The following is a 27,526-nucleotide window of genomic DNA, read 5'->3' as shown; positions in this document are numbered from 1 at the left end:
TTGGGGACTGCGCAGAATAAATAAATCAAGACACCAAACTCAAATGCACGACACAAGATGGACTTACATCTCACACATCAGAGTTCTAGTCTCCAAAAATCTTAAAGAATTTTACAGCCTGGATGCTAACACTTGGTCCTAGAGATACAAGCAGCATTTTCATTTTTTCAAGGAAAAACAACTAAGGTACAGATAATGCAGTGAAGAATATTCACCCATTAAATCACAACTATAGAGTTGTTTAGAGAGGGCATGGGGGGAGGGGTGCCCATTGTTCCTTGTGGCAATTCTAGAATATGAACTAACTGTGTAATTACCCTTAAAGAGTTTAAGGTAATGGAGAAGAGCTTAGACATTATTATATATTTGAAAACCCAGGAACCCACACAAATGTAGTCAGAGCCTATAAACTCCAGAAATAATTTGCAAAAAGCATGGAAGTCAGACCAGGAATGATAACAACACAGCAAGCATGGCGTGGGAGTTCATTTCTGCCTTTTCATGTCTGTAACCACAGTAAGGGGCACCGGACCTCAGCACAAAAGAAGTGCTCTCTAAATACTGGTGGATTCAATAAATGAATGAACCTCAATCTCAAATCTGTAGTCTTTTTCTCTTGAAAAATCAGAACTTCTTGTCCTGTGTCTGACTCAGCATTTGGCATTTCCCTTTCTGCTCATTCCCTCTTTTGTGCTTTTCTGGGCTTACATAAACTCCTCTGGCCATACCAGCCACATAAGCACAACATGACAGAAAGATTTGCATCCCATCCCTTGATCATTCAGGGTAAAATATGATGGTTTCAATTTCATTGCCCTTTGAGAACCCAATTTAAAATGTGTATAATCTTTGTCCTCTCCAAACCAACAGTTTTTATTCAACACTTAATAAAATATATTAAAGATTCTTTTCCCACATGATTCACAATGCTAATGAATTCATCAATCCCATTATCACACATCTTTCTGTAAATGTCAAACAGGATGTAGCCAACAAGGTCATGACTATTGAACATAAGTTCACGGTTGTACACATTTGTTCTTGACAGAGGTCATCTATGGATAACCTTTGACTTTCCATGCTTCTATCACTTAATGTCAATAACTGCATACAATTTCCACATTGCTCTGTCACTAGGTGTCACAATTATCAAGCATCTATGCATATTTTATCTTTTAAATTGATATTTTTATTACTTTATAAATGTCCTGTTTCTGAAAACGGTTTAAAACACTTTAACATTTTTCAATATTTATTTTCATATGAGACTCATGAATGTTTTCACAGACAGTCTTAGATGGGGTTTCTTAGAGGCTGAGCCTGAGATAGGGATCCTTATGCAAGTGGTTTATTGAAAGAATGTTTCAGAAGAAATTTATGAGAACACAGGGTAGGGTGGGGGTGAAGCGAAGCAAAGATGCGGTTTCAGCTGAAGTCTAGTCTCAGCCTGATCCCGTAAGCAGTTTTGGAATAAGAGTGACCCCACAAAAATTGTCCTACCTTGAGGCAAAAGGGTAGGGTGTGCAGCTGTGGCCTTTAGCAGCGAATGCTCACGGCAGCTGGGGGGTGGATCCCAGATTTCTTTTATGACATTGAATTTTACCAAAGAAAAATTGAACTTCCTATGGATGGATGGTTGAGTTTATTGTCTTAGTAGTGTATGTATGAATCATGTTTTCAATATGTAAATATTTTATGTAAAACAATAAAACTACAGTAATTAGTAACTTGACACTGGACAACTAAAAAATTATAAAGCAGACAAAAAGAGAATGCTTAAATGGTGCGTGTAATAAAACCTTAAGTTCCAAACACAGTCTTATCCCAGGAATTCAATTCTGGAAATTGCATTTCATGAGAACGATAACCACTGTGCAAAATTTCAGTATAGTTTGCAGCTTTCACATTTTGATGTCATAAATAGTGGTAATTCTGTACCACCCAAGTCAACAGCAGATTTACCACATGGGTGGGAGTTTTGCTTTCGTCAATGGTCACGGGCCCGCTTTGCCAAAGGCCCTCTCAGGGAGCGTGGTGATGGAGAGAGCACTATTATAAGTTAGAGCCATTTGGCAACATAAGCCTTAGATACTCCATTTAAACCTGTCCTCTGACTTACAGTGTGCCTCCATTTTTTTCATTCTCACCCTTCCATGTTGTGTCTCACAGGTTCCATCATGCCTTCTTCCATGCCACAGATTGCTTGCTCCTCTTTCACAGGGATGGCTATTAAAGAAGCAAGAGCGCCTCGCAGGAGGCTCAGGGGGCGGGAGGAATCAGAAACAGCCCTGTCTCTTTCCCGTTTGTGCTTGTATACATTTGTGACCAAGTCCATCATTTGGAGACCGTTATGGACAGACATAAAGGCTACGCTCTGGTCTTCCTTGTTGCTTTATCAATATGGATCAATGATGGGGAACAGATGTTCTGAAGGCTGGCACATGCCCAACTTATAGGGTTACCGAGGAACCTGGAGCATCTATTTGCTTGTGTATGGCTGCCTTGACCTAGAGGCAATAAGTGAAGATCAAGGATAAAGATGTAGAGCTATTAAAAAAAGAAGAGGGGAAGTAGTGACCACTGATAGCATTCATGTAAGAATAATATATGATACAGATGCTGATAGAACTTCCTATATGATCTTTAAGATCTGGAAATACACAAATTTTACAGGAGAACATAGCAACCACTCTATCTGTGAAGAAGTGAGTACTATGAGTTCTATGGGAGAGCTAGATAAGCTCACGATCCACAACCCACAATCTGTAGAGACACATGTTCCAAAACAACTCTTAGGAGGAGGATTTTGGTTCAGATGAAAGGTATGCCCTTTCATGAATCCTGGAGGCTGGAGCTGGGGAAGGATAAGTGCAGACTTGAACTTGGGGTTTGAGAATTTTCTTCTCTAGGCAGTCAGTATCATTGGGGCACGAAGCCAGGTTTGAAATCCATCTGCTTCCTTTTTTCAGAGAGCTTCATTTCAATCTGGGATCTAACCTATGCCATAGCTCTTTTAATTTATACAGTTTTATCTAGCCAAGCCTTGGCTACATTTGGGAAAATATTAGGAAGTTCTTTAGGGCTTTACTTTTTTTTTTAAGCAATTAATGAGTTACTTTTGAAAGGACATATTCATGTCAACTATTTCCCTCTTAACATTTGATAACAAATGGTACACAGAGAAGTTAATGGCTTGTCTGATGCCACACAGCTATTTAGTGAGCAGTTGTAAATTATTTCACAATCCTTTTTATCTTAATCATGAATTCCCACTGGCAGGCTACATATTAAGTAACTGCATTTCCCTTCTGAAGATTCTTTGTCCCAGAAGCACTTTATGATCAGCAATACTAAACTACTTGTACCGTGATATTTCCCACTTTTGTGTCTCCTTAATTGTTCCCTCTTCCTGGAAAGTTTCCCACCCTCACTCCAGTCTCTACATTCACACTCCCCCGTTCCACCTTCAGGAAGACTTCCCCAGTGACCCCAAAGTGGTTAGGAACATCCCATCAGACAACATCCTATATAAAAAAGGCTAATGTGCAAATTGTCCCCTCCACCAGGAGTTCGACCAGGGGGCGGGGCCAACTGCCCACGGCCCCTCCCCTGAGCAGACCAACCTGGCCTGATCAACCCTGATTGGGGCGGGCCGGCCAGACCCCACCAGTGCACGAATTCATGCACCAGGCCTCTAGTTGTATTATAACAACCTATTTATGTTACTTCTCTCTGACAAGAAATGAATGCCTTTATATCCATCAAGTCTAGCACAGTGATTGACAGAGTGTAGATGCATAATAAATTAGTATTGAATGAATGTTTTAGGACATTAATGAATACATAATGAATGCATAAATAAGCAGCATGAACAAGAAGCTTCTGTGAGAGGAGCTAAGAAATGATCATAGCTTAATTAGATAACCAAGAAAGATGCAGGTTAAGGGCTCCTTCTGTTTTCCTGCAGAAGGTAGTCTAAAGTTATGTCTGCAGCAAAGAAAAGTCATTACTCTCCTGTCAGCTTCCATTTAGACCCTTTAGAGACAAACCTACCAAAGTTGCCAATGCCTAGAACATTCCCTGATTTGCAGTAATTGTTCAGATTATTAACTGAGTAAATAAACATCCAGAAAACGGGATTATAACAAAAAGAGTTTTAGGAAGATGAGGATGGTGTCACTAACTCTTGACCTGTCCAGTAATAAGAGCATTAAAAGACGGCTGAAATCCAGTAATCCCACTCCTAGGGATTTATCCAAGAGAAATAAAAACATACATCTACACAAAAACTTGTACATGAAATCTCATAGCAGTTTACCCATAATGGACAAAAGGAGACAGCTCAAATGCCTACCAACTGACAAATGGATAAACAAAATGTGGCATATCTATACAAAGGAACATTATTTGGCCATAAGAAGGAATAAAGTATGGATACATGCTACAACATGAATGAACCTTGAAAATGTGATACTAGGTGAAAAAAACAGGTTCCAAAAAAAACCCCACATATTTTATTATTCCATTCATATGAAATGTCCAGAACAGGGAAACCTGTAGAGACATAAAGTAGCGGCTGCTTAGGGCTGGAAAGAGGGGAGGGAGTGATAGTTAAAGGATATGGTTTTCTTTTAGAAGTGATAATAATGTTCTAAAGTTGGCTGTAGTGATGGTTGTACATATCTGTGAATATACTAATAACCATTGAATTGTATACTTAATTGAGTTTATTGTATAGTAGTAAATTATACTTCAAGAAAGCTATCTATACATATAACAGGTGATATGCAAATTAGCCAGGCATCACAACCGCTCAAGGAGGCTGCATCACGACTGCTGAGGAGGAGCTGCATGCACAGATGGGCGGGAGGGGACTGCGTGCCGCCCCCAGCCCCAGCGGACACACACACACCAGGGGAGGGGGTGTGCTCCAAGCGGCCGTGCGGTGTGGTTCAGAGCATGCCTCTGGTGGGTGGTGGCAGTGGCCGGAGCAAAGCAGCCCAGGTCCTGGGTGCTGGAAGGAAACCAGTGCCGGCAGCCAGGGGAAGGAAGGCCTATTCTTGAATGAATCTTCGTGCATCGGGCCTCTAGTTGAGAGAGAGAGAGAGAGAGAGAGAGAGAGAGAGAGAGAGAGAGTTGAAAACATCTCAGACCAAAGGCTGCTCATCAGAATTCTCCCAGGGTGTTAACAAGATTCACTTTTGCTGAATGTGTCCTAGGCTGGGCTCTCGTTGCCACCTTGCTAATTTTCAAGGACCCAACAAGAGCTCACTAAGAACCTGTTTTAGCCAACTGTCACATTGGGAGCTCATGTGTGCATGTGTGAGTGTCTGAAAAAGTTTTTGTCCAAGCCACAGGCATAGTTTCAATAGCATTTATTGAATGCTCATTGTGTGCCAAGCACTTGGGACATGTCATCTCTAAGCTTCATAAAGGCCCCAGGAAGTAGATTATATTACTTCATTTTATAGAGGAAGACATGACATTAAGCTTAGCTAATTGCCATGATGTGATGGTGTGGAAACTAATAGACCCAGATTTAAAGGTATGTGTGATTCACAATATTTGTGTTCTGTTCACAATTTGTGTCCTTGAAGTCTAGTGTGGTGGACGGAAATGCCTTGAACCATTACAAGAGAGGTGGAGAGTATGGAATGTCTGATAAAGACAAATAACCTGGCTCAGTGTTTCAGCGTGGAATGGTGTGAGAATCCTGTTTTAAAATCTGGCCTTAATGTCCCAGGCAATGACAAACAGTTCTCCGGGGCCTAGGACTACTCAAGCTGCCTGCTTGAAGAGGGAGCTTTTAAGTCTTGTTCTAAGTGAGCAATTGCACACTCCCAGGTGAGTTTCTATTGAAAAAGACCCATGCTTTTGTTCCTAATTCTAGTTGTCAGTCCTCTTCCACCAACATTAAACTTCCACTAAAGCCCTATTTACTTCCCTGTATTAAAGTATCAGGTTGTGTGTGTCATACACCATGAGCATTGGTATGCAGACATCACAGGCATCACCCAAGTTTTATTCCCTAGGCTGCATCCTGTTATTTGTATGTGAGAATGTTTGAGGACACTCTTTTTTTCTGCTGCTTCTCTCTGTGTCACACCACTTTTTCATCTTCCTTGGTGCACTTTGATCTAGACATTGTCTTCCATAAACCCACTTTGGCAATTTTGAAAGTAGACTGGCCAATCTCTTGGCATTGGCTCCTCCATGAAATAAATGCAAGCTCCTTCTTATTTGTGATATTCTAGAATACTAAGTTCAGGTCCAGTAAATCAATTCTCGCTTTGCTGTCATCTATAATGGCAAGTGGTTGTTCGCTCTCATCTTCCTTTCTCCTCCAAAATCAGTAACTTCAGCTATCAGAAAATAAGATTGCCGCCACACAAATGAGAGGAAGCATGTAGACTAGATTACTCAAAGACTCACATAAGGACCCACAAAAAAAGCAAAACAAAAACAACAAAAACAGGGATCTCTGAAAGCTGCGCTGGCAGGTTCACCAGGAAATACATGCACACCGACCTCTATTAGAGAAGTGTGGCTGGCATGGTATATTTGGACTTTAATAGAGCATATGATTCTCTTGATACTTTTATGGACAAACTATGTTGGGTTAGGTTAGAACATAATTAGATATAGTCAGACCCAGCTGGATAATCATAATAAAAAACATTACAATTGAGGGGTACTAAATAATCTTATCTTTACACACTTACAGAAAGATGTCCAAGGCAAGCATATCAAATTTTGGGGTGACTTTAAGGAATACTATGCATAAAGTAAGATTCTAATATTATCTCAGTAGAGGGATCAGAATAATTTTAAAGCATGTCAAATTAACAAAGGGTTATAAATATAAATAATCGAGTATATTATAATGCATTTGTATTGTGGAAAGAATGTATTATAGAAATAATGCCACCTTTTCATCTTCATTATCACCCTCTAGGCCCACACTGTCCATTATAATAGCCATCACCAGATGTGGCTGCTGAGCACTTGAATTGTGTCTGCTTTAAATTGAGATGAGCTAAAATACACACCACACCTTGTAGACTAAGTATTCACAAAGGATGTCAAACATCTCATTAATTACTTTGACACTGATTACAAGTTGAAATGATAATATTCAGCATATATCAAGTAACAAAAAATATATTATTAAAATTAAGTTCACTCTAAGCTTCTAGAAAGATAAAGCAACTTTAAAAGATGAGGCAAAGTGCACTACTTCATAAAGTATGACTGGTCTTCTCAGCCCATTGTTTTCATGACTTGGGTCTGGTGAGATCACCAGGTCTGGGAAGCATCACAAAAGGTCACATGACCACATACAAGTTACCCTACTTCTCTGGGTGGCCAATGAGTATTCATCAAATGAAAGGCTTGGCCTGGTGCACCACATTCGCTTTACTTTTAAACATTGTAATTCTAGGTTCTTCTTCAATTCGTAGGAACTGAAAGAAGGTTGGAGGTGAAAGGGTTCAGTCGCAGGGTATTATGGGATGGCAGTGGAAGCACCCTGGCTTGCTCAGACTGAAGGAAAATTGTGTTAAATCAAATCCTTCCTTACCAGAGGAGCTCAGAAATGAGGTGAAAAGGACTCTGGGCCAGCCTGACCCAAAGCTTCTCTTTAAGTGTGAAAAGTGAGGATGAATTTGCTTCTCACTCCCAAGGGACTAGTAAAGCTCTAGGTTGTCCTGTGCTTTGGTTCATGGAGATTAAATCTTACACTGAACTATTTTACCACTGAAGACGACTTCAAAAAGAAGCAAGCCTTGGAGTGCATGCACATCCCAGGGCTTGCCTGAGCTTCTCCACCTTGTTTGAAAAAACATATCTCACGGATGTTTCCGGGGCTTGAATTATTGAGAGCCTTATAAGACTTGACATATGTGATACTTTAATCAATAAAGAAATTAAAAAAAAATAAAGTTCATTTCCTAAACACACACACACACACACACACACACACACATAGACTTGAGTTACTCCAGCTCGGTTTCTAGTATCTTGGTCTACTTTCTTCTAGACACGGTGTGCATATGGCTTTTGGACTTTAGAGATTTTTGATGGAAAATCACCAAACAATGTTGATAGAACCTGATTTTTCTTAAATCAGATTCCCCAGAAGCTCCCAAGTAGTTGAGGCTGAAATGATACAATTGAGTTTCAGCAAATCTGTTTTCCAAGATGTAAGCTAGGGTAAATGCTAGGGCTCCAGAAAAACCAACATTTGTGTTTTGCCATTTTTTCCAGTTCCCTTCCATCTCATTTTACCTTTTTTTGTTTTTGTTTTTTTTTTTAAATATATTTTATTGATTTTTTACAGAGAGGAAGGGAGAGAGATAGAGAGTCAGAAACATCGATGGGAGAGAAACATCGATCAGCTGCCTCCTGCACATCTCCTACTGGGGATGTGCCCGCAACCCAGGTACATGCCCTTGACCGGAATCGAACCTGGGATCCTTCAGTCCGCAGGCCGATGCTCTATCCACTGAGCCAAACCAGTTTCGGCTCATTTTACCTTTCCTTTGCAAAAGGAAATGGGCCTGCCTGGTTCCCCTTTTAATTTAGTCAGTATCTCTGATCAGGCTTCACAAACTTGGTCAGAACAAGGTGGTTCTCGGACCCCTGACCTTGCAAGGTTTAGATAACAGACTGTTTTCACTGATAGTTGGAAAACAGAAATAAACACATTCCTTTTCAGACCAGGCTCCCTACACCTTTCCCTTCTTTTTCTTTTTGGTGCAGCAATGAGGGCTGACAGGGACACCTGACATCACTAGCAGTAAATGGATTTTTCAATGAGGACTAACAGAGGAAAACTATGGAAAGCCAGATGTTTCCCTTTTTTACCGAGAGAGTTCTATATCTCCTTATGCCTTTGCTCTCTCCCTAGCCTAGGCGGTATGAGACATTTCAGCAAGGGCTTCTGAAAATCAATCCAACCGCTGTCTCCTTCAATTCTCCTTCCGGAACTCCTCACTCATCTTCATAGAGGTCCTGAGCAGTTGTTCGGAGCCACCGTCCCAGAAGATTCAAGGCAGTGCAGTGAGCTCCAGTCTTATCCTGAGGCTTATCTTGGTAAACTTCACAATACTTTTTCCTTTTCACATAGGAAAACTTAAAAAGAAGCATGTGAATTGGATTTTGTCCTGTTTCTCCCTGAAACTGGGAAGAAGCTGGTCATATACTTGCACATTTGTATTGTAAAAATATTCAGAGTCTCATCCAGTATCTTCCATATAATACGCATTTTGGCTCCTACTTTATACTTTCAGAATGCTTTTATGTGGCATCCTCTATGCCTTACTTTAAAATGTCTGTCAGCCTGATATTTCTACTTTTTTCCCCCCATTATATCTTTAAGGTCATGCATGGAAACATCTTTCAATGGAAAGAACCCGTCTGCTTTGACAAAAATGTATACTATATCCCTTCACTCCTACAAGGGTCTCAATGAAGAAATCCGAGAGTCCACTAGAATGCCTTCAAGCTTACTCTTTGGATTCAATGCAGTAAACAAAAACAAAATCAGGGAGAGACAGGGATGTTGTATAAACAGCTACCTTCTTTAAAATTGAAAATGCATGGTAGCATTTTAAAGGGTGGTAGGCATTCGAAAGTAAAGCTATTGGTTAAATTTTGTTTAGCCACTTGTTTCTCAAACTTATTTGATATCAGAACTCTTTTCATTTTTGCACACTTAGTTACAGAGTTCCATGGTACACAGTTTGGAAATTGTGTTAGAAGATGTTATCCTTCGTTTTTCAAAAATTGTCATTCTTAATAACTGTGAGTAATAGATATAATTCCCTTCTTTCTCATACAATATCTCCTGGGGTACTTAGGGTTCATCTCACAAATATTACATCTTCGCGTGACTATTGGGTTCTTATAAGTAAACACAACAAAACTCTTTTGTAATATGTTAACTTCATCTGAATAGGTTTCAGCTCCTCTGTTGGGGACAGACCATCAATTATCACAGAAAACTACCGCAGTCACATTTCCAACATTCATCTCTCATTCGCCTTTCCTTTAATCTTCATTCACTTTATTCAAGCTTCTTCCTGTTGCATGTACTTCTGATCACTAAAACGAACAAAAATCTTAACTTAGTATTTCCATTATTATTTAAAAATTGAAATGGATCGTGCCCCGGTGAGACATACCCAGGTGCAAAACCTCCTTTCTCCACCTCTTTCTGGCTGGCTTAACCTCTAACCTCCTCCTTCGTGACATGAAAAGTTAACCCAACACAAGTCTCAAGTAAACATGAATTTTTCACAACCTTTTTACAGATTCCATCTATGGGCATACCTGGAACCTCTAGCATGCCCTTTTCCTATTCTTTCTGATCCCAACTTTTTTACCCTTCAGATTTCCCTGAACCTCCCACACTGGCAGACCCTCCTGTAGAAATGTTAGCGTTTGTCAGACTGACGGGGAAACCTGCAGTGAGTAGCAGCCTAGTGCTGCCCATTCCATCTGACTGCATTCCTCTGCTTCTCACACATCAACACGTCCTCCGACTGCTGGCTCCCACTCATTAGCCCCATCATGAACCCTCAATGCACTTACAAGGTCCTTCCTTTGAACATCCTTCTTCTTGCTCCCTTTTCTTTCCTCTTTGAAGTTGCTAGCAAATCCCCTGGGGCAGGGAGACCCCTCTTCCTGACATCCCTAATTTACCAATCTCGGGGCTATAGGTCTATACTTCTAACTTTCTTTTGATGAACTTACATATACACACAAAAAAATCTATACAAGTTGTACTTACTGGTGTCCTTATAAGAGATGAGGACACAGACACACAGAGGGAAGACCATGTGAAGACACAGAGAAGGCCATCTGCAAGCCACCGAGAGTGGCCTCAGAAGTCGTCAACCCAGCCAACACCTTGATCTCAGACGTCTAGCCTCCAAGTCTAAGCCAACAAGTCTACGATACTATGTTCTGACAACCTTAGCAAACTAATAGAGGGCTCATCTTCTGGCTTAGATTAAGATTGTTTGGGGTGATATTTGTGGGGCACAGATAACATCCTAATCATAAGATAACAGAGATGTGGCTACAGCACTATGCATAAAACAGATCTGGGAGACTTGATGGTGAGGGTGACCAGCCTGAGTTGACAAAATCAAATGTCAACGTTGGGCTGCACATGAGGTGGGCAACAGACTACTGCACGCTGAGGTGGTCAGAGCCGTCATAGAGCATTGTAAACAAACCAGAAGACATCTAGAGGAGAATGGCCAGGGCTTGGAAGGAACCAGAAACCGTGCTATCTGCACAACTCTTAAAGGAAGTGCCTGTGTTCGCTTGACAAGAGAGGACGCTGGAGGCAGAAGCAGCATGAAAACTCCTGGCAAGTGTGTGAAGATATGTGTGTGGAAAAGTTTTATTCTGCTTGGTCATGAGGTAGAGGGACAATGGAGTGGGAGGTTCAAGAAAAGGGAATGACGTAAGAACTTTATAGAAGCCAGAACAGCTCAAAGACAGAATCCACTCTTTGAAGGAAGAGCAAACACCTTCCAAGGTGAGGCATTGAAGTCTAGGTTGGGAATGTTGCGGAGATTCCTGCCAAGTGGTGCTTGATCCTTTTGTAGGGTTCTGACTAAGGATGTTCCCGTATTTTCTGCTCAGGAAATCTGAAAAATACCTCGGGGCAGGAAATGGCATTAAATACAGAACAGAGATCGTGGCTGAGAAGTAAAAACCATCAGGATCTCTTGAGTGGTAATGGAACGGGAGAAAATGTAAGGACTGTCCATCATTCTGACAGTCAGCCGCTAATCACCTTCCCTGGGAGAACATCTTGTCCAGGGAATGTGCGAGTGTGGTGAATTTCAATAGTGGGAAGGGAAACCGCTTAATCTAGGAACTTTCATTTTATAGAGTACTAGAGGCCTGATGCACGAAATTCTTGCAAGGGCCTTGGCCCCGGCCCCCCCTCACCCACAGAGGCCCGGGACTCTGCCACCTCCACCGCAGCCCCCATCCGCTGCAGCTTTGTCTGGAAGGAAGGACGGACGTCTGAAAAGACGTCTGAAAAGATATCTGGTCTAATTAGCATATTACCCTTTTATTATTATAGATAACCTCGCTTCTATATATTTGAATTTCATGCTCAGTAGAAGTCCCTTACTCTTAAAAAGTGTTTCCTTCCTCCTAGGACTGGCTTCGTGGGCATGCAACCTGTGCAGTCACACAGGGCCCTGCACTCAGAAGAGCCAAATGGTGGTTTAACAATGTGTCATCAACTGAAAATTCTTAATTTTGGGGGGAAAAAGGGTCCTGCCTTTCCATGTTGTACTAGACCCTGCAAAATCTGTGGTGGGTCCTGCTCCCTCCCCATCTTCAAATCATACTTCTCTTTGCATGCATATGTCTTCAATTGCTCAAAGCATTCTGGGACAGTCCGGGAACTATGGCGCTGGGAAAATGTGTTCCGGAAGCAACTGGGTTTTGCTGTCACTTGGGATTTTCCCTGCAGTACCAACTTCATGTCACTACTGGCTGTCAGGTTTGGGAGTTCCTTAATTTCAGTTTCCTGACTTACATAAGTGGGAGTAATAATAGCAAGGACCTCAGGGGCTTTTTGTAGTAAGTAAATGACAAGGCATGGAAAGAAGTACTGCATGATAACAAATACTTGTTATTAAAAGTAATCCAAGGGTCAAGACTGGAGGGGCGGGGGAGGAAAAGGTTTAGGGCAGCTGGCAGATAAATGCTGACTTCTCAGGAAGCATGTCACCATCCCGCTGCCTGAGCCTTGGCCCCTCACATTACCTCCCCCTGGCCCCACTGTGGACCGAGGCTTGGTGACCAATGCTCCTTCAGGACAAGAGGAGGGGGGGATACATCTGGACAATTCTAGACCATTCTAGACACAATGAAGACGAAGGGCAGAGTTTAAGGTCTGAAGTTCTCAGGTGCAGGGTCGAATAAGAAGCATCTCTACAGACCCTTTCCCTCTTAACTTTCACTTCATCCCCATGCCTGATGTATGTTCCATGCCTGTCTGACAAAAAACAAAACAACAAATCCTGCTGACCGGCCCCTTCTCTTAAGAAAAAAAAAAAAAATCTCCCCCCCCCCCCAAATAAAACAAGCAAACAACAAAAAAAATCGCAACAAATAAACAACAAAAAATATTTTTAAACCTTTCTTTCAAGGGTAAGTAAATGGGTCGCCAGTGTCTTCACTAGTCGGGCTCCTGTCTCCTTTGGTTCGTACTACAGATAGAAATTCCAGGTTGCTTGTGGCTGCTTTTGACTGGGAAGGAAAAAAAAAAAGGCTTCTGCTCGCTCATCAAGAGAGGAAGATACTCTATTTCCTTTAAGCTTATCTCGTTCCCATTCTCTTTTAAAAACTCCTCCCCCACTTCTCCAAACCGCGGCAAAAACCGAAGTGCGGCCAAAAAAAACGCACCCGGCAGCAGCCCTTCTATCCGCATCGGGGAGAGGCCTGCGGGTCGGGTGAGTCAAGCTCACGGGAACGAGCCGGGAGCGCTCGCGACTCTGCTGGAGCCGAGACGTCCTACGACTCACCTTTCCCTGCGCCCGCACTGTCCTCTCCCGGCCCCAGACCCTCGCTCCCCCTGCGCCCCGGTCCCAGGCGGCGGGCGGCCCGGGAGGCGCGGGGTGGGTGCGGGAGGAGCCGGGGGCGCCGCACCTGTGGGCGCCCGGGCGCGGGCCCCTCCCGGCCCGAGCGCGCAGCGCCCCGGCGCGTCCGCTAGGGGTCTCTCTCGGTGCCTCGCGGGGTGGGCCGGATCAGCTGACTCGCGGGGCTCTGAGCCCTGCAGCTCGGCTCCAGCTCCGTCAGTTTCCTCGGCAGCAGCGGGAGAGGAGCACCCGGAGCAGCGCGATCGCAGGCCCCACCGGAGACGGCGACGGCGGCGGCGGCAGCGGCCCCGGCAGAGCAAGGGCGCGGCGGCTCGCACTCGCACAGCGGCGCACTCGGTGCCCAGCGCACGGTCGCGATGCTGCCGGGCTTGGCACTGGTCCTACTGGCCGCCTGGACGGCTCGGGCGCTGGAGGTGGGTGCCGCCCTTCGGAAAGGGGGGAGGGGGGACGGTGTGGAGCCGGTCCTCCCCAAGTCTTTAATCCAGAGAAGCCGGGGGCAGTCGAGGGGACCCCGGTCCCCTCCGCGCCCAACGCCCCCGCTTGCGGTCGCGCTGCGCATCCTCGCCTCTGGCCCAGCCCTGTCCGGGGACGCACGCTCCAGCCCGCGGAGAGCGAGCGGGCGAAGCGTCTGGCTCCCGGGTGCGCGCCGCTCGGGGGGCGAGTCGAGGAGGCGATCCTGAGCTCAGCCCCTGCCTCCCGGCCGCGGGCTGGGACCGGGGAAGGCGAGAGCCATGCAGATGGAGCACATGGGGTGACACCGAAAACGCAGCGCCCCTGGATCCTGTCCCCACATCGGAATCGCTGCCCTGCCCTTTCTCTCGGGCCCTGGGGACGAGGAGTCGGGACGGCTCGGGAAGCCGCCTCCCTCCCCCGCTTCCCTTTGCCTTTTCCGCCCGGGTTCACCTTCCCTCCGCAGCCCCGCCACCCCGTCCCTGCCCGATCTCCTCTGCCTTCCTCTTCCCGGCTGCTCGCGGCGGCCTCCTAGGGCGACCCCTGGCAGGGTCGCGCACCGCCTTCTGCAGGCAAACTTTGTACATTTCTGCGTCTCCCTTTTGTGCTAAGTTGGAGAGATGGGAGGCGTCGGAGACCCACAGCCACCTCGCACCTTCCCCCAAGCCTGGACGCCCTGGGCGTTCGCTCGCACCTTCAGCTTCTCCCCGGAGAGGGAGCAGGTCCCCGGGAACAAAAGCCGCGACACCCCGCCCTCGCCAGCCCGGGGCGCGGTAGATGGAGCCGCGCTCGTCTGTGCGCCACCGGGGCTCCCGCCCGCCTCCCTTCCTGGCGCTGCGCGCCTGTCCCGGTGGCCCGGTGGGGGCTGGGGCGCTGCTGGGGCCGCGGTGGCGGAGCCCTGGGGACCCCCGCCCCCCATCACCTCGGTGACTTGCTAATTCTCTGCTGGGCTGTAAAGCCCTTGGGGAGAGATCGGCGGAGAGCGGGGTGCGCGATGGAAAGGGCAGCGGCGGGTGGTGCGGAGTCACGAGCTCTCCCCTCCTGGGCGTCAAAGGAGGCGTTTGTCTGATTCAGGCGCGGCCTCCTCCCTGGCAGCGCGGGGCACTCCGCTGGAGAACCCGTTGGGGGCAGGGACCGTTGGGGAGGGTCCCCCGAGTCTTTTTTTTAGGGTACCGATAAAAGGATTGCATTGAGTGAAGATTAAGACGGAGAAGATGGCGCCTCTGCAGTGCAGCAAAGAAAAGCTGTGTGGAGGCTGCAGCCTGTGAAATGCACCCGCCACTAGGTGTATAGCAAGTCTTCCCCATTCATCCAACTCTCCACCACGCAGCCAACACGGGTGCAAAAGGACTATTTTTTCTTTCTCTAAAGATGCTTAGAAGTTGTTTGCCTGACAGTCGGGGGCGGGAGGGGGTGGGCGCAGAGGAGGTTGTATTTCCCGTCGGTGGGTTTTTTACCTTTTGCAACCTTCCCGCCCCAACCCCCCACCCGCCTCCTGTTCCCCTACCTCGTGGTAATTTTCCAAAGAAGCTATTTCTGGACAAGTGTTTTTCTGTAATTTCACCGAGACTGTACAGACAATCACATCATTACACTATTTTAGTCCCCAATTTATGGGGTCATTGAACTTTTCCCCCTTCTATCTTTTACCTACAAGTGGCTCAGGAACCGGCTTAGGGCTAGTTAAGACAAATATGGGTTTCCATATTTTTTTTAAAAAATGAATTTAATTAAAGGAACTCTCATTTCTCCGATGACTTAAATTTACTCCTACTCCTACAATTATTTTTTTCTTGATTTTTTACTACATATTAAAAAACACAAATTACATAATTTAAGTCATATCTTAACCTTTATATTTGGAGCTTTCGTCAAGAAAAAATATTTAACTTTTCCGAGCAAGTATTTTTTCCTGTATAAAAAGAGGCAGTGTGTAAGCAACTATGACTCAGTTTATTTTCTGGCCTTTTGAATGCTTTTTTTTTTTTTTTTTTTGCTTTTTCTGCCATCGTTTTGGAAATTTTCACTGATTATAACCTCTTTCAAAGATTAACCCATTTTGAAGCATTGGTGGAAGAGTGGGTAATTCACTCTAATGAGGTTTCAGGGGGACTTACCCAGCTGTATCCGTGTCCACTGGAAAGATGTAATTATGACTTGCCCGTCTTTGTGGGCTTGGAAAACAGGTCTGCTGTGGGTGTCCCTAAAACAGAAACCAATAAGGGTAGTGATAATGGACCTCAGCTCTGGGTGGAAGCATTATTACAGTGGGTTGATGCTTTTGCCTGGCGTATCCATAGAGGATGAGTTTCAAAAGCCCAGATATTTATTTACTTATTTCCTTAAACTTGCTTCTCCTTAAAGTTGTATTTTCCTATATTTGGGGAGTTTAACCTAATCACAATTATCTGCTTTGATAGTGATGCTAATTCATAGACTGTAGACACCTATCCATATTTCATACTGCTCCTAACGGCAGACACCTACACGCAGAATAGTGAAGCCAAGATTTGATGGTGATCTATTAGGAGTTTCGTGCTAATCAGTGATAACCAGCAGGGCACAAAAGCTTCTCTCTTGTCAACCTTAACCAGCAGAGGCGCCTAATGGCAGTTGTGATGCTACTAGTACTCCAGAGAGACTGACAATCCCCGGTTCTGACTGAGGAAACGAAAAGGAACATGCAACTCAAATGATCACAAGGTTAAATAGGAATAGCCAATTTGGGGGGGGGGGGGGGAAGAAAGGAAAACAACATGGTCCATTGCATATTGGTTTGAAGGAAAACAGGTTAGGTCTAGGATAAGGCTTTCCCCCTGTTGCTGGAGGATCTCCTATGTTATGTTACTGTTTGAGGCATGTGAGAGATTTCTGTGCAGATATTTGTGTGAAGATGAATGTTGCCAGTCATTCTAGAAATAAGAGTATCTTTTATGTGACCACTGAGCTGTCGCTGAAGAAGTGTGATCAAATTCAGCAAAAATGTGCATCCTGTTTGTGCACATATGACCTAGGTGGGGACAAGTATTTACCTTAAGAGACTTGCAAAGCATCTAGCATTAACATACTCTTTGATCTCTGCTTCGTTGCATCAGTTTTGGAATGCAAAGATAAACCTTATCAATGTGTTTTCGTTGTAAAGCTCCAGGATGTAAGGTTTCGTTTGTACATACCTCAATGCTTCCCACCCCCACTCCAGCTCCCAAGAAGTTTGCAGAGTAAATAGGACAGGCACGTGATTATAAAAGAAAATAGAAAGTGTTAAGTACCAGGAGGAAAGAACAGATTAAGTGGGTTTCTGAGTGGAAGGGTTAAGTCTAAATATGTATATTTAAAGAATAAAGTAACAACAATAGGAAGAGATAATCATGGAGAATTTCCTAGTAGTTCATTTTCAGCCAGGTTTGTATGTGCGTCTGGGGAATGGACGTTAGATCATTTTACAGTATTTGTTTACATACCTCTCTCCACCTTTCTCCTCCCAGACAATACACACATATACTCACACTCACACACAAATAGTCACACTCACGCACATATAGTCATACTCACACACATAGTCACACACACACATGTAGTCACACTCACCTGGGAGGGTGAGGCTGGCTTTGTTGTCTTCTTTCTTTTCCCTGTGCCTGGTTTAGAGCCAGCTAGGCGAAGATGAGGCTCTTTTTTTTTTTTTTTTTTTTAATATATTTTTATTGACTTCAGAGAGGAAGGTAGAGGGAGAGAGAGAAACATCAACAATGAGAGAGAATCATTGATTGGCTGCCTCCTGCCCACCCCCCACTGGGGGCTGAGCCCGCAACCCTGGGCACATGCCCCTGACCAGAATCAAACCCAGGACCCTCAGTCCGCAGGCCGATGCTCTAGCTCTATCCACTGAGCCAAACTGGCTAGGGCAGATGAGGCTCTTAAAAAAGGAGAAATGGGCAAGTGTGGAGATTGATTTCATTTATGTCTTTGCCTACCCATTAGTGAGGACATTTTTGTTTGTTCTCTTTTGAGCCAAGTCCTGTCCCGCAGCTCTGAAGAGACTACGATGAACAACACAGTCTTTTCCTTCATGAAGCTTCCAGTCTAGTGGGGAAGACAGACTAGACAGAAATCATTGTAAATGTATGTTCGTGAACTGTGACAGATGCTGAGACGGAGAGAAAAGGCACGGGGAACATTCTGGAAAGGAGTGGGGAATGGAGGGTCAAGGAAAGCAGGATCTGAGAGCTCTGGGTCGTCAGGTGTGACTCAGGAAGGGCATGACGAAAACACAGCTCACTGGGCAGCAAGGGGGGAGGTGGAGAAAGTGCAGTTTCATTTGTTTTTTTGTGTTGGTGGTTTTCTACCTCTCTGTGTCTCACTTAACTGTGAAATGGTTTCCTTCTCATAGTGGGGTCCCAGATGCAAATGTACGGAGTGGGATTGATGCTAAACCCCATCTTCTGCAAACCCTTGGGAATGCTGTCACCCTGTGTCGCCCAGCCAATGTGCAGATACCCCTTCAGGAGTGGCTGGGGGGAGATGGGGAGGGGGGAGGTGGAGGAAGCTAAGGTGAAGGAATGCACACACCCCCCCCCCCCCCCCCCGAACGAGTAGCAAGTTTAAGAAATACAGTGTCTATTACTTAATTTTTCTGTTGTGGAAAGAAAAGCAAACAGGACCTAAACCCTCCAACTGAATTTGCAAATGGAAACCCAAGTGAAGAGGAAAATGTTATGTAACTATTTCTTAAGCTATCCCGGTTTAGCATGGATAGCTTAAGAAATAACCATTTTGGTGAGGACAGTGGTGTTTTTCTTTAAAAGAAACATTCGGTGAATTTTCCTCTTCAGATTAATACTGATTAATAGATATGCTTTACTGGTACCTTTTTAAATGTAGAATTCCACCAAAAAAAACCCCTGAATTATCATGACCGCTCTAGGATTAAAGCAAATTAATTAAAAAAAAAAAAAAAAAAAGTCTGGGCCGAGGCCGGTTTGGCTCGGTGGATGGAGCGTCGGCCTGCGGACTGAGAGGTCCCGGGTTCGATTCCGGTCAGGGGCATGTACCTGGGTTGCGGGCATATCCCCAGTGGGAGATGTGCAGGAGGCAGCTGGTCGATGTTTCTCTCTCATCGATGTTTCTGACTCTCTATCTCTCTCCCTTCCTCTCTGTAAAAAATCAATAAAATATATTTAAAAAAAAATTCTGGACATGTTCATCAATTACAGTTTTATGAAAATGTGATGCTTGGTAGATACAGAGGATTCAGATTCACATGTGTGACATCTTAGCTTACAAAAGGAAGCTAAGAGGGCATTTTATTTCAATTTAGTTTGTGTAGCTACAGTTAAAAAAAAAACACATGCAATACAGATTTAGCTTGAACTTTGCTAGGATTATAGTGTTTTATAAAAGAAGGTAGTGGTTGAAATGGGGAAGATGAGAGGCTTCTAAAAGCCCAGGTCTATGGAAAGTGTGGAATGGTTCCCATATTCGTCATGTTGATTTCATTACCAGAGAGATGTCTGAGCCTGAGGTTCTCACATGTCCAGGGAAGGTAGCATCCACACTGATCAAGACCCTGGACTGGGGCAAGATGGCTTTGGTTTAATTAAATCTTGCTTCTGTGCCTTTTGAGCTGTTTACTGTGGGCTAGCTCTGTGCCTCAGTGTTTTTCTTGTATAATGGGTATAATAATGTTTATGGTTGTTGAGGATAATTGAGTTAATACCTACGTAAAGTACTTGAAACAGGATATGAATTGATATATATATATATATCATGATGACATCTAGTAAGCACTGTGTGTTGGTTATTACACTATAATGATGGTGATGTAAAATGGATATATTTAAGTTTCACTCATAGTTGAAAGTTTAAAAAGACCTACATGATTTTTCTCTTACTGACTAGTGTATTTAACAGCCAGCTAAGATAGGAAATTGGCAGTTTGTTCTCTATAAGAACAAATGAATTTGATTTAAATTAAAAAACGACATACCACAGCCCTAGTTGGTTTTCCCAGTGGTTAGAGCATTGGCCTGTGGACTGAAGGGTCCCAGGTTCAATTCTGGTCAAGGGCACATACCTTGGTTGCAGGCTTGATCCCCAGCCCCGGTTGGGGCATATGCAGGAGGCGACCAATCTGTGTGTCTTTCTCACATAGATGTTTCTCTCTCACATGGATGTTTTTCTCTCTCTGTCTCTTCCCCTCCCTTCCCCCTCTTCTTAAAAAATCAGTGGAAAAAATCTCCTCGGGGGAGGATTAACAAAAAAAATAAATAACTAAAACTAGAAAATAAATAAATAAATAGAAAGACACACCACAGATAAAATTTTTAAGAGCACATGTTATAAAATTTTAAGTCCTTATGTATATTTTATATGTCAGCTGACTTTTTGTAATACATGAAAGTAATTCGTGCTCATTGTAAAATTTAGACAGCACATAAATGTGGAAAAAGCATGGAAAAGACCCATTTTAAAGGTGTGCATACTGGCAACTTGCCACACACCCGTGTCTTCATTTTCCTGGCTCGATTAGTAACTGAGCTATTAGTTGACTGTGTGCAAGGAGCGATGAACAAGCCTGGTTTAGTTTTCAGCAAAAGCTTTGCCAGAAAAGTGAATAAACAAGTTTTGTCAATCTGGGCAAAAGTGGAAGATTTCTTGTGCCAGCAAAATAATTTGGGTCTTGGAATGGAAGCTTGAAATGACCTGTACGAGAGGAGGAGGAAACCAAGAAGCAGACTGCTTGAGGACGCAGCATTTCTGTAAGGCATCCCTTTTCAAAATAAGAGAAAAGGTACCACTAGTCAGATGATGGCCAGCACATCTGTAAAACTTTATAGTGAAATTAGCCTGCTTTTGCTCATTATACAAGAAGAGATTTTCAATCTCAGTTTCAAAATTAGGCTATGGCTATTAGAGAGGACAGGAAATTGGTAATTAAAGTATGCGACACGTTGAAGAATTAATAAACAAAGTCCCAAGGAATCTCTGTGGGCTTTTGTTACACCAGTGATCACTGTCCTGCTCAACCAAAGAAAGTGGGTTCAAGTGGAAGCTGTAATTCTTGCTGCCATGTTTGGAGTGACCATCCTGCCCAGAGTAGATAAAGGGAGGAATGAATGAGATGGTATCACAACCACATACGAGTATATATGGGTCATGGAGTAGAGATAAGGAAAACGCAAGATAAATATGTCAGAAAAAGGAAAAGAACAGTAAGCTGGTTTTGTAGATGAACAAAATCTAGAATTCTGAAGGTCTGATGGACCCCAAACAGTGTGTGTGTCTCTTCATTTCCACGTGGGTCTTTACCTTTTTATTTTTTTCTTCCCAAGTTCAGATGAGTTTTAGCTGAGACATTTGACTGAGCAATAAAAGTTTTTTTTTTTTTCCGATGATTTATTTTGTTGATGGGAAATAGTTCTGTGCCTCATGCTCTTTCTTACAGAACCTAATAATTTGTCCTATGCTCTCAATTCACACCCAGGAAACCCACATCTTCATTGAAGACTGTAAGGCATCCTAGAAACTGATAATTGACTTTTAAGCCTTTAAAAGGACTCTTATGGGAATGACTGATCTGCTATATTAAGAAAAGTCATTTGTGTTAAGTGAAGAAATGTATTACTACTCTTGTTGCTTTGTTAAATTTCAACACTTTCATGACTGTAATGTGGTTTGACTCTGTGGAGCCATTTCACTGGAAGGAAAACGAGAGGTTTAATCCCCCCGTGAGCTAGATTTGTGTGCTTTCGACCTGACCTCTTATCCTCGGTTACCGCAAACTCACCTGTTTAGTTTTTCATCTCTGCACATGCTTACAATAAAATTAATGAGGCAACATAATTTTTATTTTTAAGTAAAAATAAAATAGCATTGAAGCTTGGTTAATCCCAAAAGGACTTTTTTTTTTTTTTTATCTGTTCTTCCTATTGGATTAATTTTCCAAAGCATAATTATTGTTTTTATAAGTAACCACTCAGTTATCTTGTAATGGAATTAATAGGCTCATATGATAAAGATAGATGTGCACTGTTGGGAGCCATTAGAGATATTGGCTTAGACAAAGCCATCTTAAGAACTATAAGTTTCTGGTTCCTCCAGAAACTCCTAATTACCAGAAACCACCTGTGTCTTGCAAATTGGCCAGCAGTTAAAGATAAACTACCCTCACATAGCCATCAGGAGCCTGATAAATCTCTAGTAATAGGTTACTGCCCATAGACCCCTTTGCCCACCCCCCATTCCTAAAACAGTATATATCCTGCCGCTGTGAGAATAAAGTTTGAGGCTTGATCAGAACTTGTCTTGCCTCCATTCTTTCGTGTGGCTCCCTCCACCTCCCTGTCCTAATCCTGAAATGTTTAATTTGCCGTTTATAGAATCACCTGTGCAAAAAGGCCAACTTATAAAGAAATTGGAATATTAAAAGGTACTCCTTAAAATCAGGCTGAAAAAATAGTGCCATGGTCATCTTAATGTGTTTTCTTAACTTAATTTGTATTTGGAATCTAAAATCTGTAATAAGAAATGAAACCCTGCTGTTGAATCCGCCTCTGGTGTGGAGAGATTCAAAGGTGGCAAGAGAGAGCAGAGTTACAAGCTCTCCCGCAATGAGATTACTTAATGTTTTATTTAAAAATTACCGGAGAACATCTTATGACAACCAAACCTTGACTAAGATAACTTTGGGTGCTAGCCGTGACTTTAGAAAGCAAAATAGGAATAAATTTAAAATGTCTTCTATTAAGCATGACTTTGGGAAAAATAAGCCATCTGAGTCATTTGCTGAAACTTCCCCCAAAAGCAGAATGTGGGGGAAGGGAAGAAAAAGCACATGGCGATCCAGTGTGGACGCCCCCTCCCCAAGTATTCTAAAATTAAAGTCCTTCTTGTAACTGAAAAGCTTTTACAAATTTAAAAACGCATCCGGGATTTCTGTGCACATGTAAAGGTAAAAGGCCAGTTTAAAAACGAGTGCGCATAGTTTTGAGCTGAACTTGACCTTTTGCTGAGTACAGAATAAAAACCCGAGACTGTTTTGGTCTTAAAAATGGCAAAGATGAACCTGAGAAAGAAATGCAGATAGGTTTCCCAAGGCGATTTAAAGTAGCTCTTTTGAAATTTCCCGCCCTAAGGCAAGTACATGTGAATAGCTATGGTTTTGCTTATTAGCTGGAAACTTAAAACTTTTAAATTCAAATCATCTAAAAGTATTGAAATTTATAATACTGAAAGGTTAATCTGAGTATGCCTAGTATGAAGTCTAGATGATAGAAGTTAATCTATTAATTGAAAATGCCTTATATTTTGTTTGAAATGTATCCTTAAATGTAAAAGTATTGATTTGAAGCATGCTAAATATTTAATTTGCTTTAAATTTAATTGATATCTCTTAATAATTATAAGAAGTATATAATTTTTAAATTATATATATATTTGGTGGTCTCTCAAGTTGGATTTCAAAACTATAACTAAGGAATGACTTTGAGAAATTTCACGGGCCCTGAAATGTTTTTCAAAAGTCTATTCTCTCTTTTTAAATTTAGCTAAATTTAATATACTTGAAATCATATGGAAAGCTTTATCAAATAAAAATTAATAAATATATATTTTAAGTTTTTGCCTCTGAGAAAGGGCAAAACAAGTTATTTTGTTTAATATTTCTTAAAATACAGCAGTGAGATTTTAAGATGTAATTTGAAATACAAAAGCTCCTCACTACTGCATTTTAAATTAGGCTGGAGGTGGGGCAGCGTTTGCACCTCGGGTATCAGACATAAAGCTTTACTGAATTTACTAATCTTTGTAAGCAATTGAATCCTAGTAAAGTAAAATTCTTCTAAAAAGTTACTGAAGGCTTCCCATGATCCCTCTGTATATGCAAATAAGCCGAAAGGGAACGCTGTTTAAAAACATTATTTTAAATTTAATAAAAAGAAGAAATTTTAATATTTTGAAATATCTTCCACTAATATTTACAGAATAATCTAATGATTTGCTGTTAAAATACCAGATCTGAAAATAAGTACAGTCACCATAAATGTTTAATGACTTTGACTTGGAATACATGGCCTTGCGGCACTATCAGTCAACATCCAAGAAGTAACCCTATAAGTTACTTGGTGTAAAAAAAGAAAGATTTTTCTTTTTTAAGGTAAAGTTCTCCAAGTGTAATCCAGCAGGAGAAAGACAAACCAGACAACCAACAGCCCAGAGACCACCTGGGGCACAGTAAAGTGAAGTATGGTAATAATTAATTTGGGTAAAAGCTGTAAGTTTCATATGTCTTAGAAGGCACATTTTTCCTTTATTACCCAAGGACTCTAGATAATGTGTTTACCCAGAACTATAATTTAGATAGCATGCTGTCTCTGCTTCTGTAAATTGCTTTTTTTGCTAACTAGGTTCCTCATTCCAAACCTTGAGTTTAAAATCAAGTTGTCATGACTTAGAGCAAAGAATATTCTTACATGGTATTATTCTACAAGTTTTATTCATAATTTTTGATGCTTTACAACAGTATATTGTGCATTTATCCCAAAAAAACTTACAAATTAACATTTACTTTGGATATTTTGAGAATGTGAAGGGATTTATCCCCTCCTGGGGAAGGCACTTAAGCATTCTGTATTGACCTCTCTTGACCTTTTTTTAGGTACAGCATTACACACCTATAATAAATGATCTAACCAGCTAATTGATGATGTCCAAGCTCTCTCAGGCACTATCAATGATCTCCAAGATCAGATAGATTCATTAGCTGAAGTAGTACTACAAAATAGAAGAGGGTTAGATTTGCTCACAGCAGAACAGGGAGGAATATGCTTGGCCCTACAGGAACGCTGCTGCTTCTATGCCAACAAATCCGGGATCGTCCGAGACAAGATAAAGAAGTTACAAGAAGATCTAGTGAAGAGACTGAAAGAATTATTCGAGAACCCCCTTTGGAGCGGACTGAACGGACTCCTGCCCTACCTGCTCCCTGTTCTCGGCCCCCTTATAAGCCTTCTCCTAATCCTAGCTTTCGGCCCCTGGGCTTTTAGAAAATTAACAGACTTGTAAAACAGCAGGTTGATAGCGTCCTGGCCAAACCCATTCAGGTACACTACCATCGTCTAGCCATGTTAGACCGTGAATGTGATTATAATGAATGCCAAAACTCCCTCCCTGCGGGGACAGCATGACACCAGAGGGATGCTTGCCTACTCCCCATAGAAGGAGAAAGGCATGGGCACCGACCTGGGTGCATGGCAAAGCACTGCAAGGGAAGGTCACAAAAAATTTTTCAACCTCCTCTGGATTTCCCTGTGAGCACACCTGGTTTGCATAGAGGTTGGTATCCATACATAACTATCGGCTCTGCCTCTCCTCCCCAAAAGATACCAAGAGCCACTGACGGTGGGATCCCACCATCCCACGGGAGGAACCAGGTCCCTACTCCCCCAGTCGGTTAAAGCCCACCCTTAATAAAGAAAAAGGGAGGAATTGTTGGGAGCCATTAGAGATATTGGCTTAGACAAAGCCATCTTAAGAACTATAAGTTTCTGGTTCCTCCAGAAACTCCTAATTACCAGAAACCACCTGTGTCTTGCAAATTGGCCAGCAGTTAAAGATAAACTACCCTCACATAGCCATCAGGAGCCTGATAAATCTCTAGTAATAGGTTACTGCCCATAGACCCCTTTGCCCACCCCCCATTCCTAAAACAGTATATATCCTGCCGCTGTGAGAATAAAGTTTGAGGCTTGATCAGAACTTGTCTTGCCTCCATTCTTTCGTGTCCCTTGCTTGTTCATTCTCCTAGGGTGTCTCCTCGATCCCCCGTTGTTGTCCCGCGGGTCGGGGCAGTGCACTATTTCTTAACCATATTTATTGATTTTTCATCTTTAAAAAATATGCATTTACTTTGAAGGGTGAGCCTTTAAAACTGATGTAATTATTTTTTAAATCTTAGTTTAACTTTTCAGAGACTAACATTAAAACCTTTCATATGAAAAGTGGTACTGGAGAGCAAATATTCCCAATACTGATGCTCTTAATTGCTTACTATGTTTTGTTTAAATCAAATATACAATTTCTCCATGGCAGTATATTGGTTTGAAGATAGATGTGATGAGTTCTTAACTTAAGAAGCTCCCATAAAAACTTGCAAATATGCAGACTAATCATTCTAAGAATAATTTATTCACAGATACTTATGTATTAAATGAATTAGCAATTAAAAGTGAAAATCGAGTTTCTATAGATTAATTACGAGGTTATTTTTATACACAGAAAAACCTAGATTTTCATGGGCACACCCAGTAAAGGAAATTGATACTTCATTTTACAAGTATATTATCTAAGACTCCCTGCTCTTATGGGCACTTATAGTATAGTAAGGGGCAGACCAAATAAAGAGGAAGCAGTGGAGGACTTGGAAAATATGAAGTTGGGTAAGGGATATACTATGTGGAAGTCTGTTGTGGTATTTTATGTGGTATTACCAGGAAAGGTCTCTGATCCGGTCACCACCCAAATGTAAACTTAGAGATCTAAGAGAAGAGAACTGTATATTAGTGGGGGACAGAGGATCTACTTTGGACTGGTTAAATATTAAAAACAAAAATGGTGAGGAGGAGAAGTTAATATTGATTGCGATCACAAACTGTTTCCTATCATTTGTTTTATCACTTACCACAATGCCTTACATTTACTAAATGTTTTATAAAGTATTTTCAGTGAGTACTCTAGCCATTTTACGTTGTGGTGAAAAATAATTATATGCTTGATTCTTGAAAGTTGAGTTCACTTCTCTTAAATAAGATTTATTTTTCAGCCTTTATTCTAGAACAGTTTGCTGTGAAAAGGTTTCATAAATGCTGTCGATAACTTAATAATGACCAGTTATTTGCAACTCTTTATTTAAGAAGTTGGTCCAGCAAAGGAATGCCTCATTCTTGAAATATGTCAATTCTCTAACTGATTGAGACACTTTCAGTTGAGGGTTCCAAGAAATGATCTTCTTGGAATAAGTAGTGGATAGTGGATTTTAGAGAGAAAATGTTGTGTATTGGACTCAAACCGAATGGTCATTAAAATGAAAATTTTCTTTACCATTGTCTTTTTTTTTATTTTTATTTTGCTGCTTTTTTGCCATTTTTACAGCTAATACTTACCTTTTACTTTAGCGTGAACCAGGATCAAAATTAGTCCTGTAAGAAAAAATTGGAATTTTGTTACTTCTATTTTCTAAAAGAACTGTACTTTTCAAGTTCGAAGATTTGCTATATGCTATTAACTTGACAGGCATTGAAAAATCTAATCGAGGTCATTATGATTAGCCTTGTATCTTCCTAGTGTTTTCTCAGGTTTGTTTTTGATGTTTTGCAATGTGTCAAATCCCCTTACACCACAGAATCCAGAAAATTTAAATCCAACAAAAAGTAAGTCAGCTTTAA

At 42.2% G+C, this 27,526-nt stretch overlaps 1 protein-coding gene across 7 annotated transcripts in view; it reads left to right on the top strand.

Moving 5' to 3' along the window:
- Window positions 1-13,845: 13,845 nt before the first annotated feature.
- Window positions 13,846-27,526, top strand: part of LOC118677629 (amyloid beta precursor protein) — a 222,347-nt gene continuing 208,666 nt past the window's right edge. For 4 of the 7 annotated variants that reach the window (XM_036352844.1, XM_036352841.1, XM_036352839.1 and 1 more), the window contains exon 1: window positions 13,848-14,053. In XM_036352844.1, coding sequence (XP_036208737.1) covers window positions 13,997-14,053 — 57 coding nt within the window. In that variant the 5' untranslated portion in view covers window positions 13,848-13,996. Of the gene's footprint in view, window positions 14,054-27,526 lie in introns of all 7 variants that reach the window. The other 3 variants (XM_036352843.1, XM_036352842.1, XM_036352840.1) reach the window with 2 other exon arrangements.

The sequence above is a fragment of the Myotis myotis genome, unplaced genomic scaffold (assembly GCF_014108235.1).
Source record: "Myotis myotis isolate mMyoMyo1 unplaced genomic scaffold, mMyoMyo1.p scaffold_m19_p_2, whole genome shotgun sequence".
Lineage (NCBI taxonomy): Eukaryota > Metazoa > Chordata > Mammalia > Chiroptera > Vespertilionidae > Myotis > Myotis myotis.
The sequence above is the reverse complement of the archived record's forward strand: the minus strand, read 5'-3'. Positions and strand labels throughout refer to the sequence as shown.